The sequence below is a fragment of the Hippopotamus amphibius genome, chromosome 3 (genome assembly GCF_030028045.1).
Source record: "Hippopotamus amphibius kiboko isolate mHipAmp2 chromosome 3, mHipAmp2.hap2, whole genome shotgun sequence".
NCBI lineage: Eukaryota > Metazoa > Chordata > Mammalia > Artiodactyla > Hippopotamidae > Hippopotamus > Hippopotamus amphibius.
In genome coordinates this window covers 173,990,728-174,006,466 of record NC_080188.1, presented here as the reverse complement: position 1 = coordinate 174,006,466, position 15,739 = coordinate 173,990,728, and the positions used below count along the sequence as shown (strand labels likewise).

The 15,739-nt window shown below is 32.6% G+C and overlaps 1 protein-coding gene across 6 annotated transcripts in view; it reads right to left on the bottom strand.

Annotated features, from left to right (window-relative positions):
- COP1 (COP1 E3 ubiquitin ligase) overlaps window positions 1-15,739 on the bottom strand; it is a 238,793-nt gene that overhangs the window by 144,276 nt on the left and 78,778 nt on the right. For all 6 annotated transcript variants that reach the window (XM_057729123.1, XM_057729128.1, XM_057729125.1 and 3 more), the window contains 2 exons: window positions 14,713-14,770; window positions 1,779-1,893 (listed from right to left, as the gene is read on the bottom strand). In XM_057729123.1, coding sequence (XP_057585106.1) covers window positions 1,779-1,893; window positions 14,713-14,770 — 173 coding nt within the window. The remainder of the gene's footprint in view (window positions 1-1,778; window positions 1,894-14,712; window positions 14,771-15,739) is intronic.

Here is a 15,739-nt window from a genome sequence, read left to right as displayed (position 1 = left end):
CAAGGTGCAAATTTGATACATTAAATTTGAAATTCCTAAAAACTAAAGACAATAAGCGTTCAGTACAATACAGCCATGTCTATAAAAATAAAAAACTAGGGGGACTCGAGGAGGGGGGGGAGTCGAGGGAGGGAGAGAATATGGGGATATGTGTATAAAAACAGATGCTTGAACTTGGTGTACCCCCCCAAAAATAATAAATAAATAAATAAAATTAAAAAAAAAACAAAAAACTAATCTTCCTCCTGGCTTTAACTTACTAGTCTACCTTCCTATGAAGCTATATCTCCAAAATAAATTAAATTGGTTTGTGATTACCTTTACTATCCCATAGCATTCCTACGCTACAGTTACTTAAAAAATATTAATCAACAGTCTACTCCAATCTCTCTTTTCCATCTTTCTCTCTTTTTTTAATGTTTGCCATTTGTCTGTGGTTGTATTTCAACATCATACCAACAAATAACATCTGAAAGGGTTAACACGAACCCTCTGCCAGTCAGGATGTAGGTCTCAGACCACTTTCAATGCTACAGCTTCCTACTATAGTTTATAGACTATTACAGAAGTTTAATAAGCGACAATTCTTGGAAAATACAATGAAAGCTTTCCATCTGTATGAAAAATGCTTACTACCAATTTCAAACACATTTATAAACAAATCTTGGCTTTCTTCTAGTCTTCATAGGAAAAATGTTATGTGAATCTATATATTTTTTTCCTCTACCTCCAACCCTGAGGCAAATTTGTCCAAAGATTCTCTCTATAATGTGTAGATCATAATACAAATATGCCTATTCAAGAGAAAACCAAGAGCAAATTTTTAACAACTAATAAAATATTGGACTTTTTTTTTCTTGGTGGTCCCCATTTTGAGAAGGTCTATTACAAATGACATCAATTAATTGAGAATCTAACTTACACCAAGCATTGTATTTTATATGCATCATCTATAAACCCTAAAAAAAAAAACAAAACCGTAGGTTGGTATAAATGTCCCTGCCTTATTGGTGAGCAAAGACACCAACAAAGGCTAAAGAACAGAGAACTAACAAAAAGGGCACAGAGTACATTATTTTTCTACAGCAAGAAAAATATTCTACGCTACAGTGTACAAATCTTTGTGTAAGTTATTTCCTCTACTTTGAATATGTTTCTAATTACCTTTTTTAGTTAATTAGTACTAGCCTTGACTAAATACAACTTCTCTGAAACCCCTACAGGAATCATTCTCTTACATTTTTCCAGTTTCAACTGGGCATGGCTTTTGCACTCCCAGTTATATTAGTGGATAGTCTTCTCTATTCCCTTAATGCTATTAGCATATTTATATAACATATAATATCACATAGAATTATTTCCCTGTTGCTTTCCCCCACTAAATTCATAATACTCCTTGACAATAAAAAGAAGTTCTTTCATCTTTTTATTCTTAGTACAGAGGATAGTGCTTAGAATTTAATAAATGTTGAATAATAGAAGGCAACTGAATGGAACTTATTTTTGCTGGCTACATATTCATGGTTGATTTGTTTTTAACTTTATACAGCTCACTATACACAGATTAAAAATTCCCAAACAGAGAAAGAGAACACAAATAGCTATGGAAAAGCAATGTTCTCTAAGATGTCTAAGAACCTCCACAATGCTTTGCTAGACTATGCTGAAAACAGACACTTTTGCTTTATGAATAGGACTTTCCATAAATCCAGCATAAGAAGCTAGATATGGATATGAAATATGAATCTGAGATATTTTAAGGAGTCCTGAATATGTACCTGAGATACGAGACATCCTTGTAGAAAAGTAACATTGCTCTAAGTCTTCAAAATGAGCAGTGAGTCGTTTTCGTCTTGATGCTAATGTGCTGTTATACCAGGGCTGTTTCTTTGTCTAAGGTGATAACAAGAAAAGACACTTGTAACTCAGAACAAATCATGCTATTTTTCTGCACAGAATATCCAAATGCCTGAGTATTTACTTTCAAAAGTTCACATTAAAATAATTACAAATGGCAAAATCCCATAGTTCTTAGACCATATTTTCCAATTCTTATTTTAAAGGGAAAATTAGGCCAATTTTATAAGAATAAAATGAGAAGCTTCTTCCAACTCTCCAAATTAAATGAAGATAGAATCCATTATAAGTGCCATTCTAAAACTTAGAATTTTGAGAACTTTACTGTAATATGCATCAACTGTTAGAAAACAATCACCAAAAGAAAACTAATTACTTTTCCATCATCCCTATATTTTAGCCCTATACCTTTTAAATAATAGGAACAGCGCTAAATTATACGGAATAGGTGTTTAAATTTATACTAGGTTAAGGGGTAGTTAATACATATGTACTAAATACTTTGACATATACATTAGAAGACCAGAATAACTAAATCACATATGTATACTTAGACAGCAACAACAAATCTGAAATATACTGGCATATAAATCTTATTAAAAAGAAGTCTATAATCCTAAATATATAATATTACCAATACCATGTTAACTAAAAGGGTATGAAAACTCTTCCATAAATGGTTACTGTCTGTTATGCTTGAGGCACATTAACAGATACAGAGGTAAGACACATAATGAGATCTTGAGATGACGTAAGTTCACCAATAAGAATACCATAGCTGCAAATGTATTAAGAAATATTGTTACCACCATGAACAAAACACTTATCTAAAGTGAACTTCTGCTAAAAGTAAATGCTAATAATTGTATTTTAAAGCAGTGCTTGGATCACAAGAAAAAGACTATTTTCCAAATGATAAACAACCAAACAGGAAGCTGAACTCAGAGAGGTAATGGTAAACAAAATCTAACAGTGCAGAAAAGGGGAAAGAAGAAGAGGAAAATCTAATTTGAGGACAAATACCTACAAAAGAACAAGTACTAGATTTGGAGAATAAAAGGAGAATTTGCAAACTCGAAGATAAATATGAAAGAACTACCCAAAACGAAGGATAAAAGTCAAAAGGACAGAAAAATCTGAAAGAGAAGAAAAGAGACATAAAAGACAGAATAATGAGGTTTAAACATGGGCACGCAGAGACCCAGAAAAGAGGAACAGACTGAAGAAGACATATCTGAAGAGTTGACGTTGACAATTTTCCAGAACTGAATACATACATGAATACAGATGCAGAAATTATTCCTTTCAAAAAGGATAATTAAAAAGAAATCCACAATTAGACACACTAAAGCAAAACTGTTTTTTGGTCAAAAACAAGATTTTAAAATCAGACAAACAGAAAAGATAATTCACCTAACAGGAACAATTGAACAAGCAAAATACTTCTCAAAAGCAATAAAAGAAGCTAGAACACAGTAAACTTTGGTTATCCTTAAAAAGTTGAAGGAAAATAACCCCAACCTAAAATTCAGATCCCAACAAAATTATCCTGCAAAAACATAAGCAAAAATTTTTTTCATGTGAATGAAAACAAGGATTATCACCAATAAGCCGTTTCTTAAAAAATTTCTGAAATCGTATAATTGAAAAGCTCAGTAACACAAACCAGAAGGTCTGAGACACAAAATGAAAGAGAAGCAAGGAAACAGTTACCAAGTAAGTGATATTAAATATTGTTTGTATACATTAATTATAACATCTAATTTATGGGGTTTAAGAATAAGACAGAATAAATACACCAAAACCAACATGTAAGTCAGAAGAGACGGCCCAGATACTTTTACTTGAAAATTCTACCAAATATTCAAGGAAGATATAAACTTTACACAAATTCTTTCAGAAAACACTTTCCAATCTGTCTAATGAAACCAGCATAAGGGTAATATCCAAACCCAATGAAGACACAGGGGAAGGGAAGAGAAAGAAAGAAGGGGAATAAGGGCATTCATGAAAACAAGCACCCACAACCAAATAATAGCAAATTAATTCCAACAACATGTAAAGAGAATAACTCATCATAACCAAATGGAGTTTAGTCCAAGAATGCAGGATTGTTTTTGTATTAAAAAATCAATCAATGCAATTCACCAAGTGGGCAGAATAAAGGAGAATAACCATACAAAAATTTCAAGAGATGTAGAAAAAGCATCTGACAAAATTCAACACCTATAAATGTTAAAATTTCTCAACAAATTAGAAATAGAAGGAAACTTCCTCAACTTGATAAAGAGCATCTACCAAAATGCAGAGCTAACATATAAGTTGAAGTATAAGGGGGGAAGGGGAAGGTAAAAGAGGAAAAAGTACAGAAGGGAGATGGGGAGAGGAGAGGCAGGGAGGGAAGGAGGAGAGGCAGGGAGGGAAGAAGGAGAGGAGAAGAGGGGAGAAGAAGAGGAGAAGAGGGGAGAAAGAGAGGAGGGGAGGGGGGAAGAGGTGAGAAGAGGAAAAGAAAGCACACAAAGATAAGAAAAGGTAAAAATATCTTTTTTCTGATCACATGATTTTACATAGAAATTCCTGAGAATCTACAAAACTACTGGAATTAATAAATTTAGCAAGCTAATAAGAAACAAGGCTAACATACAAAAATCATGTTTATACATTCACAACAAAGTAGAAAATAAAAATTTAAGACAATTGTATCAATAATAGATAGCATCAGAAAAGAGTTAGAAACTAATTTAACGAAAGCATGGAAGACCTCTATATTACAAACACTGCCAAGGGAAATTTTTAAAAGATCAAAATAAATGGAAAGATATACCACATTCATGGATTGGAAACCTCCATATTGTTAATGTGTTACCATTAGGGAAACTGGGTAAATGGTACATGGGCTCTCTGGTTTTTGTTTTTGTTTTTTATGCTTTCTGTTTTGCTTTGGCCACACCACGTGGCTTGTGGGATCTTAGTTCACCGACCAGGAATCAAACCCAGGCCCCCCAGCAGTGGAAGCACAGAGTCCTAACCACTGGATCACCAAGGAATTTTCATGGGCTCTCTCTGTACTATTTTTTAAAACTGCATGTGAATCTACAATTATCTTAAAGTTTAAAAACTGATTTTTACAACTCTAAAAAAACTTAGAAATAAACTTATGAAGACATAGATAAAACCTAGACTCAACTCAACATCATAAATATATCAGCTCCCTCTAAGGTAATTTATAAGTTAAAGGCAGTTCTAATAAAGACACCAAGAAGCTTTTTTATGCAGCTAGAGAAAATGATACTAATGTTCATGTGAAAAAAAAAAAAAACAGGAAAAAATATTCTGTAAAACACTGAAAAAGAAATGCTGGGGGGTTGGGGAAATTAGTTCTATCAGACATTAAAACATACCAGAAAGAGGTGATAGTGGTAGATTAAGAGAGAAATATATCAGCAGATAGAAGAGAAAGACCAGAAATAAATCCATTTTACACACAGAATTTTTGATATGAGAAAGGCTGTATCTCACAACACTCAATCAAAGATAGATTTTTAAAAACTGGGTTGGGACAACTGACTAGGCATTTGGACAAAGATAAAATTAGATTCACACCTCAAAACATACACAACAATGAACTCCAAACAGAATAGGAATCTAAATGTAAAAAATGAAATGAGACAAGTATTTTAAGAAAACATGGGAGACTGGGATTGCCATATATACATTACTAATAAGAAAAAAAAATCAAATTGTACACTTTAAATATATGCAGTTTATTGTATGTCAATTTATGTTTATTGTTATCTCAATAAAAGTCCTTAAAAAAAGAAAACATGGATAAATTTTTCTATATCCTTGTTAGAGGTAGACATTCTGAACTATGACTCAAAACCCAGAGGGAACAAAAGATTGGTGACTTTAATAATTTAAAAATTTTGAACAGTTTAAAAAAAGAACAACAGAAGAACATATAGGTAGCATTTATCACAGATAAAGGGCTAATGTTCCCAATATACCGCCAAGTCTTAAAAATTGAACAAAACAGATCAAAAACTTTATAGAAAATAAAGGCCAGAAATATGAATACATAATTCACTAATAAGTATATTAATATACCAGTAATCATATGATGTTCAATCTCACTCATAATTACAGAAACACAAAGGCATTGTGAGATACATTTCTCACCTAACACACTGGCAAAAATTTTAAAGTAAAACATTCTTTTAGAGAGGTTCTCTGAGAAAGACTCTAGGAAAACAGACACAGTCACATATTGCTAAGGAAAATGCAAACTGGTACAACCCTTTGGGGAAGGAAGACGATTTGACAATATCAGTCTCTCTCTCTCTCTGTCCATCCATCCATCTACACCTTTGACCCAGAAATCCTACGTCTAGGAATTTACACTGAAGATACACCGTCCAACAATATGAAAATATATACGCACAACTGAATCACTGAAGCACTACTTGTAATTACAAAATAATGTAAACTACCTGTCTTTATCTAACAAATTGATTAAATAACCCTATGCAGCTATACAAACAATGAGGAAGAGTTCTATGCACTTCTATAGGTTTGTTTTCATGATAAATTGTTAAAACAAGCAAAGTGCAGAAGAGAATTACTAGGAAAGCTACCCTTTGTGTAAGAAATAAATAAGAGAATATGTATATGTAACATGAAAACCTGACTAATAAAACTGGTTACCAACAGGAGGGAAGAAACAATGTAGCTGAAAAAGATAAAGGGTTTGGGAACTGGTAGAAGGACTGAAGGGGTGATATTTATTGAGTATGACTTTTTGTATAGCTCTGACCCTTAGAATCAGGTTTACATTTCATATATTTAAGAAAAGTTTGTATGTAATAAAGATGAGGGTGGGTGATGGAACACAAACAGAAGCAAATGAACTTAATTGTATTTCAAAGAAATATCACAGTTAATACTGATGAAAAATTAACACAAATCCACAAACTTTAAACACACTATATTTTCAACTATATTCTCTCAGACTAAACACAAAAAGAAATTTAAATATTTACCACTAGTTAGTAGATTTGTTTTCTTAGTAATTTCCATTCTAGCTTATATATATAACATATATATACATATATTCTAAGACTATGACAATAAGTAAAATGTATTTTAATAATGACAGCTAAGTTTCTGTCAAAAAAGGGAATTATAGATATAGAAAGGGTTATAGCTACAATGAACCCTGTGATGGTGAATCATAATGGGAGCTCATCAGTATGAACCCATAGCTTTTATGACAGATACAGAAACACAGACACATTATATATATATATGATTATATAAACATTATGTTCATAAACTGAATAGTATAGATTAATCTCGGCTAGCCTGGACTGCCCACATGGTGATCTCCAGAACTACTGACTCTTACCTACATTACAAAATATATTAGATAAAGATAAATGATATTCCATAACCACGGGCCTGGGAGTTGTTTGGGAGCAGACTGTATCAGTCTGTCAGCATTGTTTAGTAATAATAATTAAATGTATGATTCACCTAATTTCAGTGCAGCCTGTAACTTAATGCATGGTCACATAACTAGAATGCACTGCCTATGTGACTAGCTTAAAATAAGAGATCCGGCCACAAGCCAAATTTGAATTTCTCATTACTAAGGTGCTTGAGATGCAAGCCAGTAGTGACTCTGAATCTGGAGACACAACAGTTCCTCTGTGACTCAGTAGCAGAAGAACAAAGATGACTGTGCCTAAAGTCTTTGTATCCCTTTCAATGAGTACCCTTCTTCTGCTTGACTGTTCTGTATCCATTGCCTGTAATGAAGTTCCAGAAGTATAAACTGCTTGATTCCCATGAATCCTTTCATCAAACACTTAGGTGATTAATATATAATTAATGGATATATATTATAACATGTTATATATACAGATGTATATGTTTCCTAGCTCCGTTCACTGAGAAGGCCTACAAGCAATGACACTCTAAGTGCAACGAGCACACTTAAAACCCAGATCTTTGTTTTGAAATACCATTCTCCATTAAAAGAAAACAGGGCTTCTTACATACATATCTGATTCCAGGACTGGAGCAAGGTATGTACAAGATGATGCTGGTACCTCTTGTTGTCTAAGAATGTAAGGAGGTACTTAAAGAATGATAAGAAGATGAAAATCAGCTTGAAGGAGTTCCAACTAGCCAAACAGGGAACAATCTGCGTTTCAAAATCATTAACAGAAAAAATAAAAATTCCATGATTCCCTAACCATATAAACAAAGAAAGAGGGAAGGAGTGAGGGAAAGAGCTCCCTTACATTAGAAATGCTAACTAATAAATATGGAAGTATTACTCAGCCATTAAAAAAGTGAAATAATGCCATTTGCAGCAACATGGATGGACCTAGAGATTATCACATTAAGTTAGGTAAGTTAGAGAAAGGCGAATATATGATATCACTTATATGTGTAATCTAAAAAAATAATATAAATGAACTTTTTTACAAAACAGAAATAGACTCACACACATAGAAAGCAAACTTATGGTTACCAAAGGAGACAGCATGGAAGTAGGGATAGATAAATCAGGAGTTTGGCATTAACAGTACTATATATAAAATAGGTAAACAAGGACCTACTGTATAGCACAGGGAACTATACTCAATATGTTGTAATAATCTATAATGGAAAAGAATATGGAAAAGTGAATATGTGTGTGTGTGTGTGAGAGAATCATTTTGCTGTGCACTTGAAACCAACACAACACTGTAAATTAACTATACTTCAATAAAAAAAATTTAAAAAAATAAATGTGGAAGAAAAAAGGAGTTAAAAATTATCATTTGGGCAAAAAACAATTATTTCAAGTAAGATTTATTAATAGGTGCTCAAATGGGAGAAAATGGTAAATTTATAGTGGACAAATCTGGCAGGCACCACCTTAATCAAATGATCAGAGTTAACATCACCAGTATTGAGCAAACAGATATCATATGGATCATATGGATCCAGATATGACAAACTATCAAAGGACACCACATCGGTTCTGTAGTATTCCTGATGAAAATGGATAATCTGAATCTAGTTATGTGGAAATATCAGACAAGCTCATATTGAGGAATGTTGTACAAAATTAATAACGTACTCTTCAAAAATGTCAACATCATGCACAAGTGAGGAACTGTAACAATTTAGAGGAGATTAAAGAAACATGACAACTAAATGTAACCAGTGATTCTGGATTTATACTGGAGAAGGTAAATTTTTTTCTTTTGCTATGAAAGAATATTAGTGGCAAAACTGCTGAAATTTAAGTACATTATCTCAGATAATAATATTATATTAACATTAATTTTCTTGATTTTACTAATTGAGTTATATAAAGGTTATAAAGGTTATATAAAAATTCTAAAGCAAAATCAATAGGCAATTATAAAAATCCAGAGGTATAAAATAATTGTTTCTGGCTTCACCTACATTATATTGTTAACATTTTCTTTCAATTCAATTTCAACTATAAACATTATTTTTAAGAGTAGTAAAATAATACACCCAATAGCTGTACCACAGCTTCCACAGCTATTCTACGACTGGGCATATTTATTTTTCCAGTATTTTTGCTTACATAAATAATACTGGTATATAATCTTTAGATAGTACTTTGAATCATTTCTTATAAGAAATTCCTCTTTATCACTACCAAATCACACATTTTTTGCATTTCCCATATATATGTATTGCCAAATACTCTTCCTGGAAGGCAACCAACTCTCTCTCTCCCCAATTCTTTTCCCTCTCGCTCAGTCCCCCATCCCACCCTCAATACTGCACCCACGTGCACACAGCAAGTAAATATTTCCCAGTTGGAAACATCCTTAGATATACCTATTAGGTGACTCCTTTGGTACCTCATACTACTTCATATTGTGCTTTTATTATTTAGGAAGTTAAGTATTATTTCACATGTGAGCTGGCCATCTGAATTTGACTTTTTTTCCCCATGTTCTTCATCTATTTTTTTTTTTTGGAGCTTTCATTTAAAAAAAAATGGAATGATATAAGAAACTTTTTTTTATTTTGAAGCAATTAAACCATTGACAATACCTTCCCCAGTTTGGGTTTAAAATCTTGTTTATTGAACTTTCTTATATACAGCTCTCTTTCTTAATTTCTATAGTTATGGTATTACTTTAATCATTATTTAGCTGATCTGAACTCCTACAGTAAGAGAGAAAACGGAAAGCTAAATTTCCTGCAAATGGTTTCCTGGCTATCACAACATAATTTACTTAATCTTCCCTTTCACCACCAATCTGCATATCCACCTTCACCATAGAGTTCACTCTTAATTACCTGTCAGTTAGATTTTGAATTTTTTATGTGCCCCTTTTGTTACAGCAGTCTTAGAATACGTTATAATAACTTATTGGGTAAATGCCCTTGTAATTATTATAACTCTGAAGCATTCATTCTACAAATAACCATTAAAGTAAATTGGTCACACTCTCTACAAACCCTTAAAAAATATTCTTGAGATTTTTTTATTGGAATCACATTAAGTTATGGTTATTGGTCTATTCAAATTGTTCTACAATTGCTTTAATTTATTTTAATTTTTTAGTTTTTCTTGAAAATTATACATTTTATTAAGACTGCTATTTTTATTCATATGCATCTGCATTGTTATTTTAATCTACTCAATATTATAACAGCCAATTTCAATTATATATTGTAATATCTTATATAGGCTCTTACTTCTCTCTACATTCACCATCTTACGTTTTTCCCAGTTTCTTGAGTTCAATGCCTAGTTCATTTATTTTTATTCTTATCTAAAAATGAGTTCATTTAATGATGTAATATTTTGGGAAAATTCTGACCAAAATTTCGTAAATTTTGATACATAATATTTTCACTAGCACTATTTTTTGAATTGTTTGTAGCAACATCTCCTCTGAATACCCTTGTGTCAAAATTTAGTTTACTCTCTTTCAGATTGTTAGAGTAGTTATTTATTTGAGGTTCTGATTCAGAGAATGTAGATGGCGCAACTGATACTGTTTTAGAATCAATCCAGTTTTCTAAATGCTCCAAGATTACTATAAATAATGTATATTCTTTGATGCAAAGTATAAAGTGAGAAAAATACCCATTAAACTAAGTTTAACTCATCTCAAGGAAAACAACCAATGTCTTTATAATGACCTAAGAAAATCATGCATCAACATGGCCTCTGTTATGTTTCTTACCTCATTTTTCTCCCCCTTCTTCATTCCGGTCCACCCATACTGGATTTCTGGACTATCTCAGGCATGTTTCTACCACAGGGACTATGTACTTATTTTCACTCAGCGTAGATCTTCCCAGAGATAGTCACATAGCTTGCTCCCTTACATCCTCTTTGTTCAAAGGTAATCTATTTTTATTACTATTAGCATCTCTCCAACTAGACTGAAAGCTTGGTTACAGCAGGAATTTCTGTCTGTTTTGGTTTTGTTCAATAACCAGAGGCTATAATAGTGTGCAGTAAATAGGAGGTACTCAAAAAAACTGTTGGTTGAATAAATTAATATTTAAAAGCACAGGCCCTAAAGCCATAATGCCTGGGTTTAAATCTCTGCTCCCCGCTCTGTTATCTCCTCTAGCTAGCTATATTACCTTGGGCAACCTCCTTAACTTCTCTTTGCCACAGTTTCCTCCTCAATAAAATATAACAGTAATAGTACTCATCTCATTGGGAAGTTCTACACATAAAGTACACAATGTCCATGAATAGTAAATGCAAAATAAATGTTACCTAAATACTATTATTTCTACTTTAATTACTTCTTAGGCTATACAGTAGGCTTTCCACACCTGCAGGTTCCACATCTACACATTCAAACAAACAGACAAAAAATATCCACCCCTCCCTACCAGCCAAAAAAAGAGAAAATTCCAGAAGGGTCCAAAAAGCAAAACGAATTTGCAACTGCACTGGCAACTATTTACACAGTATTCACATTGTATTTAAAACTTTTTACATAGCATTTACACTGTACTGATTATTATAAGTAATCTAGAGATGACAAAGTATACAGGAGGGTGTGCTAATAGGCACCAATTTATATAAGGGACTTGTGCATCCTTGGATTTTGGTATCTGCCAGGGTTCCTGGAACCAATCCCCCATGGATATTGAAGGATGACTATACTTTAAAATCTCTTACCATGTTTAACTTTTAACCAGTTTTTTAAATTTTCTAATAGGTTTTGCTTCATATAAATACCAATGCTTTATATTATACCACACAAATTACTACTATTTTGTGGGCTTATGTCTTTTATTATGTGAAAAACTATCTGTCTTCTATGATTTTTTCCTTGAGTTTTATTTTGGTCTGTACTTTTCTTTCCTTTGTTGTTGTTGCTTGTTTTTGTTATATTCCTTACCATTCTTATATTTGCCAGGCTTATCCTCAATTACTCCTTTGTTTTCAACCCTTTTTGTGTCAATTTGTTTTAAGTCTGTCTCTCCTAAAGAGTATACCTAGAAATGAAGAGTAAGGACTTGGGCACAATATGTCATATTAATTCTATCCCAAAAACACTAGTAGGTTTTCCTCCTCAACAACTTCCCTGTCCTCCAGCAGATGCTAAGGCTAGAGTCTCCTGGGAGACCCAGACTACTTCATCCAAAAGCATGCATTTTTTTCACTCTGTATACAGTGACTCACATGTTGGGCAGACCTAAGTATTCTTTTTATCTTCTATAAATTCTTTTTAAGTTTGCAGTGTGAGGATAGCAATATATCAATGGGATTTCTGTGGGTGGAGGCTGGAGAGATCACACTGGCTTAGCGTACCGTCTCAAACCAGAAATCTCCTTTATTATATACATCAGTAAAAATCAAAAACCAACAACAACAAAAAAAAAACCAAAAAACACTATTCTGATTCCTTTTTATTTTTTTTAACCTAGGTTCAATTTTTATTGTTTCTAGCTCATGGAATTTGCCAGAAATTTCAAACCAATGTTCTATAAATGGCAATAGCAGAAAATCCTCTCTTGTTCCTCCATGTAGACTTTGGCAATGCCCTGCAGCCAAAGACCAACTGGAACACACTTGTAGTTGAACAAGTTTTATTATTGCTCATTGCAATGAAGAATATAGCACACTACTGGTTAAGGTAAGAGGATGTTGCAAACTACTTATAGGATATAGGCTCATGTTAAGTAATTTCAGGGAGGGTTCAAGGAAGTAAGGCCTTGCTTTGGATTGGAAACTGTCAAGAAGCAGGGATAATCCTGTGATTATCTTAATAAATCTTACCTAGACAAACAGAAAACTACAGTGAGACTACAGTTGTAATTAGTAAAGAAGCATCAATTGTCCATATTAGCCAGGACAGAGGTATATTTGGTATTTTATGTGGTTTGAGCAGTGACTTCTTTTTGTATGTGCTTAGGTAAGTTTATGAAGTGATCTTGGTTTTTGTTTCATTTCATCACAGTCCCAGAGTGACTGTGTCTGATGTTGATATTCTGTGAGATTATGTTTAAAAAGAGAACATTGAGGTCCAGCTGTGAATGCCAAGCCTGTTTCCAGATTCAGAGATGCTTTTCCTATTCAAGTTCTTAAGGATGTTTCAATTTAATTCTCAAAAATCTCTCCTAATATATCCCATTATGTCTTATAAAAACACCTAGATCTGGTGCTTTCATGGCTGTTCAGAAATAGATACAAACCAATCTATAAACTTACTATAAAAAAAACAATAGGCCAAATTCAAGCATGCATTTGAAGATAACACAGGATATGCAGAGTAGTTACACAAACTAACCATAAAAGTAATAGAGGCAGTCGTCTAAGTAGTGGGGAAAGAAAAACACAAATAAAAACTCTATGATCTAAAAGAATTTTCTTTCCACTTTGATAAAAATAACTGCAATGTTACATAAAATGAATATACAAATGAACATGCCTTATTTAGATGCCTTATTTCTTTTTCCTTTTAAGGAAAAAATATAATGTAAGAACAATTTGTAAAATCTGAATAAGATATATGGATTAGATAATAGCACCATATCAACGTTAACTTCTTGAATTTTAAAATTATATTGTGATTACATAGGACAATATCTTTGTTTTTAAGGAAATATATGCTGAAGTATTTAGAGATAAAGGAACATAAAGTCTGTACCTTAATCAACCAATCCAAAGAAAAAATTTCATGTGTATATATGTAAAAGAGAGACAGAATGAGAATGATAGAGCAAATGTGATCAAATGTTAACATCTGGATAATCTTCATATAGAATATAAAGGAATTATTTTTACCATTCTTGTAACTTCTAAGTCTGAAGTTATTTCGATGTGAAAAGTTTTAAAAAAATCTCTGGCCTCAAAATTAGCTTTGACAAATATCAGCATCCCCAAGTCAGAGATGAAGAGAGTAAAAATGAAAATAATCATACAATTAATTAAAGAAAAGGAGAAGCCAGAATCTGTTTTACTCAAGGCTGTAGTTACTTTCCACAGAAAAGTTGCATGTTTCAACTTAATAATGGGTAATTGATCAATAAATTACAACTTTCTTATCTCTGAGAGAAACAATGCCCTGATTACTCATAGTTTCCTCATAGAATTTCCTTCCTCTCGAGGCCTGATGTTTCTAGTATGTTAAAAAAACTTCTTTAACTCGATCGGCGATGAGCAAATGCATAGCTGATTATGCGTCAGAGCTTATTCAAGTCCTAATCAATGCTGCAGCACTCACAACAGCTATCTTTATGACAGGGCATTCCAGTAAACTCATCTGTGGTTTCACAACTCAGGTGATTATATTTAAGGTATCACTAGAACATACTGTTAGATATATCATTTACCTGAGAACTGCCACTGAAACCTGGAGGTTGACTGTATTCTGTGGAATCAATAATACTACTGCAAAATGAAGAAAGAAAAATGTGATTTCAGTTTTTACATTCTCTTAGCAACAGAAAAAGTAAACCTAAAATATATCACATGTAAATCCAGTATTTCTAATTTCTAAGCAAATATTTATTGCCAATAATTTAATTATACACCAAATAAATACATATCCCATAAATAAAAAATCAGTGAATATTTAAACAATTTACCCCTTCATCCCACCACCTTAAATATACCCACCTTGAAAGAATGTCAACAGGGAATAATCACAAGACAGGTGTTTGCTACAATTTCATTTCAGATAAGTTAATAAGTTGTTTGAACTCTAAGGAAAAGAGGACTTAGAATACTGGGAAAAGAGCACAAGCATGCACTCAAAAGCTATGGTTAACAGATCCTGTTATGACACTAGAGCTATGTGGCCTTGGACAAATACCTTATAATCACTCTGTTTCCTTATCTGCAAAGTGAGATGAGTGGAGACTAGCTATCCCTTCAAGCTCCAAAACATTATGATAATCATCTCATATGAAAGAAAACTATCAAAGGAAATCAATACACAGTAAAATAACAATAATCTTTCTTTCATAACCCAAAACCTATATTCTAATTTCCTTTGCCCTAGTCAAACATAATCTGCTTTCTCCATTGGTTCTTTCTATTTGATTATATTCTCTGTGCATTCTCCTACCTACCCCTAGAAAAACCTCTAGAAGTCCAGACTACCTTTTCTTCCTAAGAGTTCTATCTTACCACATCTATCTTAGCACTTCACTCTTATCTCCCTCCCATCTTTAAATAAATTAGTCTATGAAGACTATTAACATCTGAAAATGACAGCATATACATCAACCATGATAGATCATTTATTTACATTTTAAAAAATTATTCCCCATTTCTACTATAGAAGTGTTTATATTCTTGTCTACCCTAATGAAATTTAAGCAATTGAGGGTACTAATTTCAGTGTATCTCTTACAT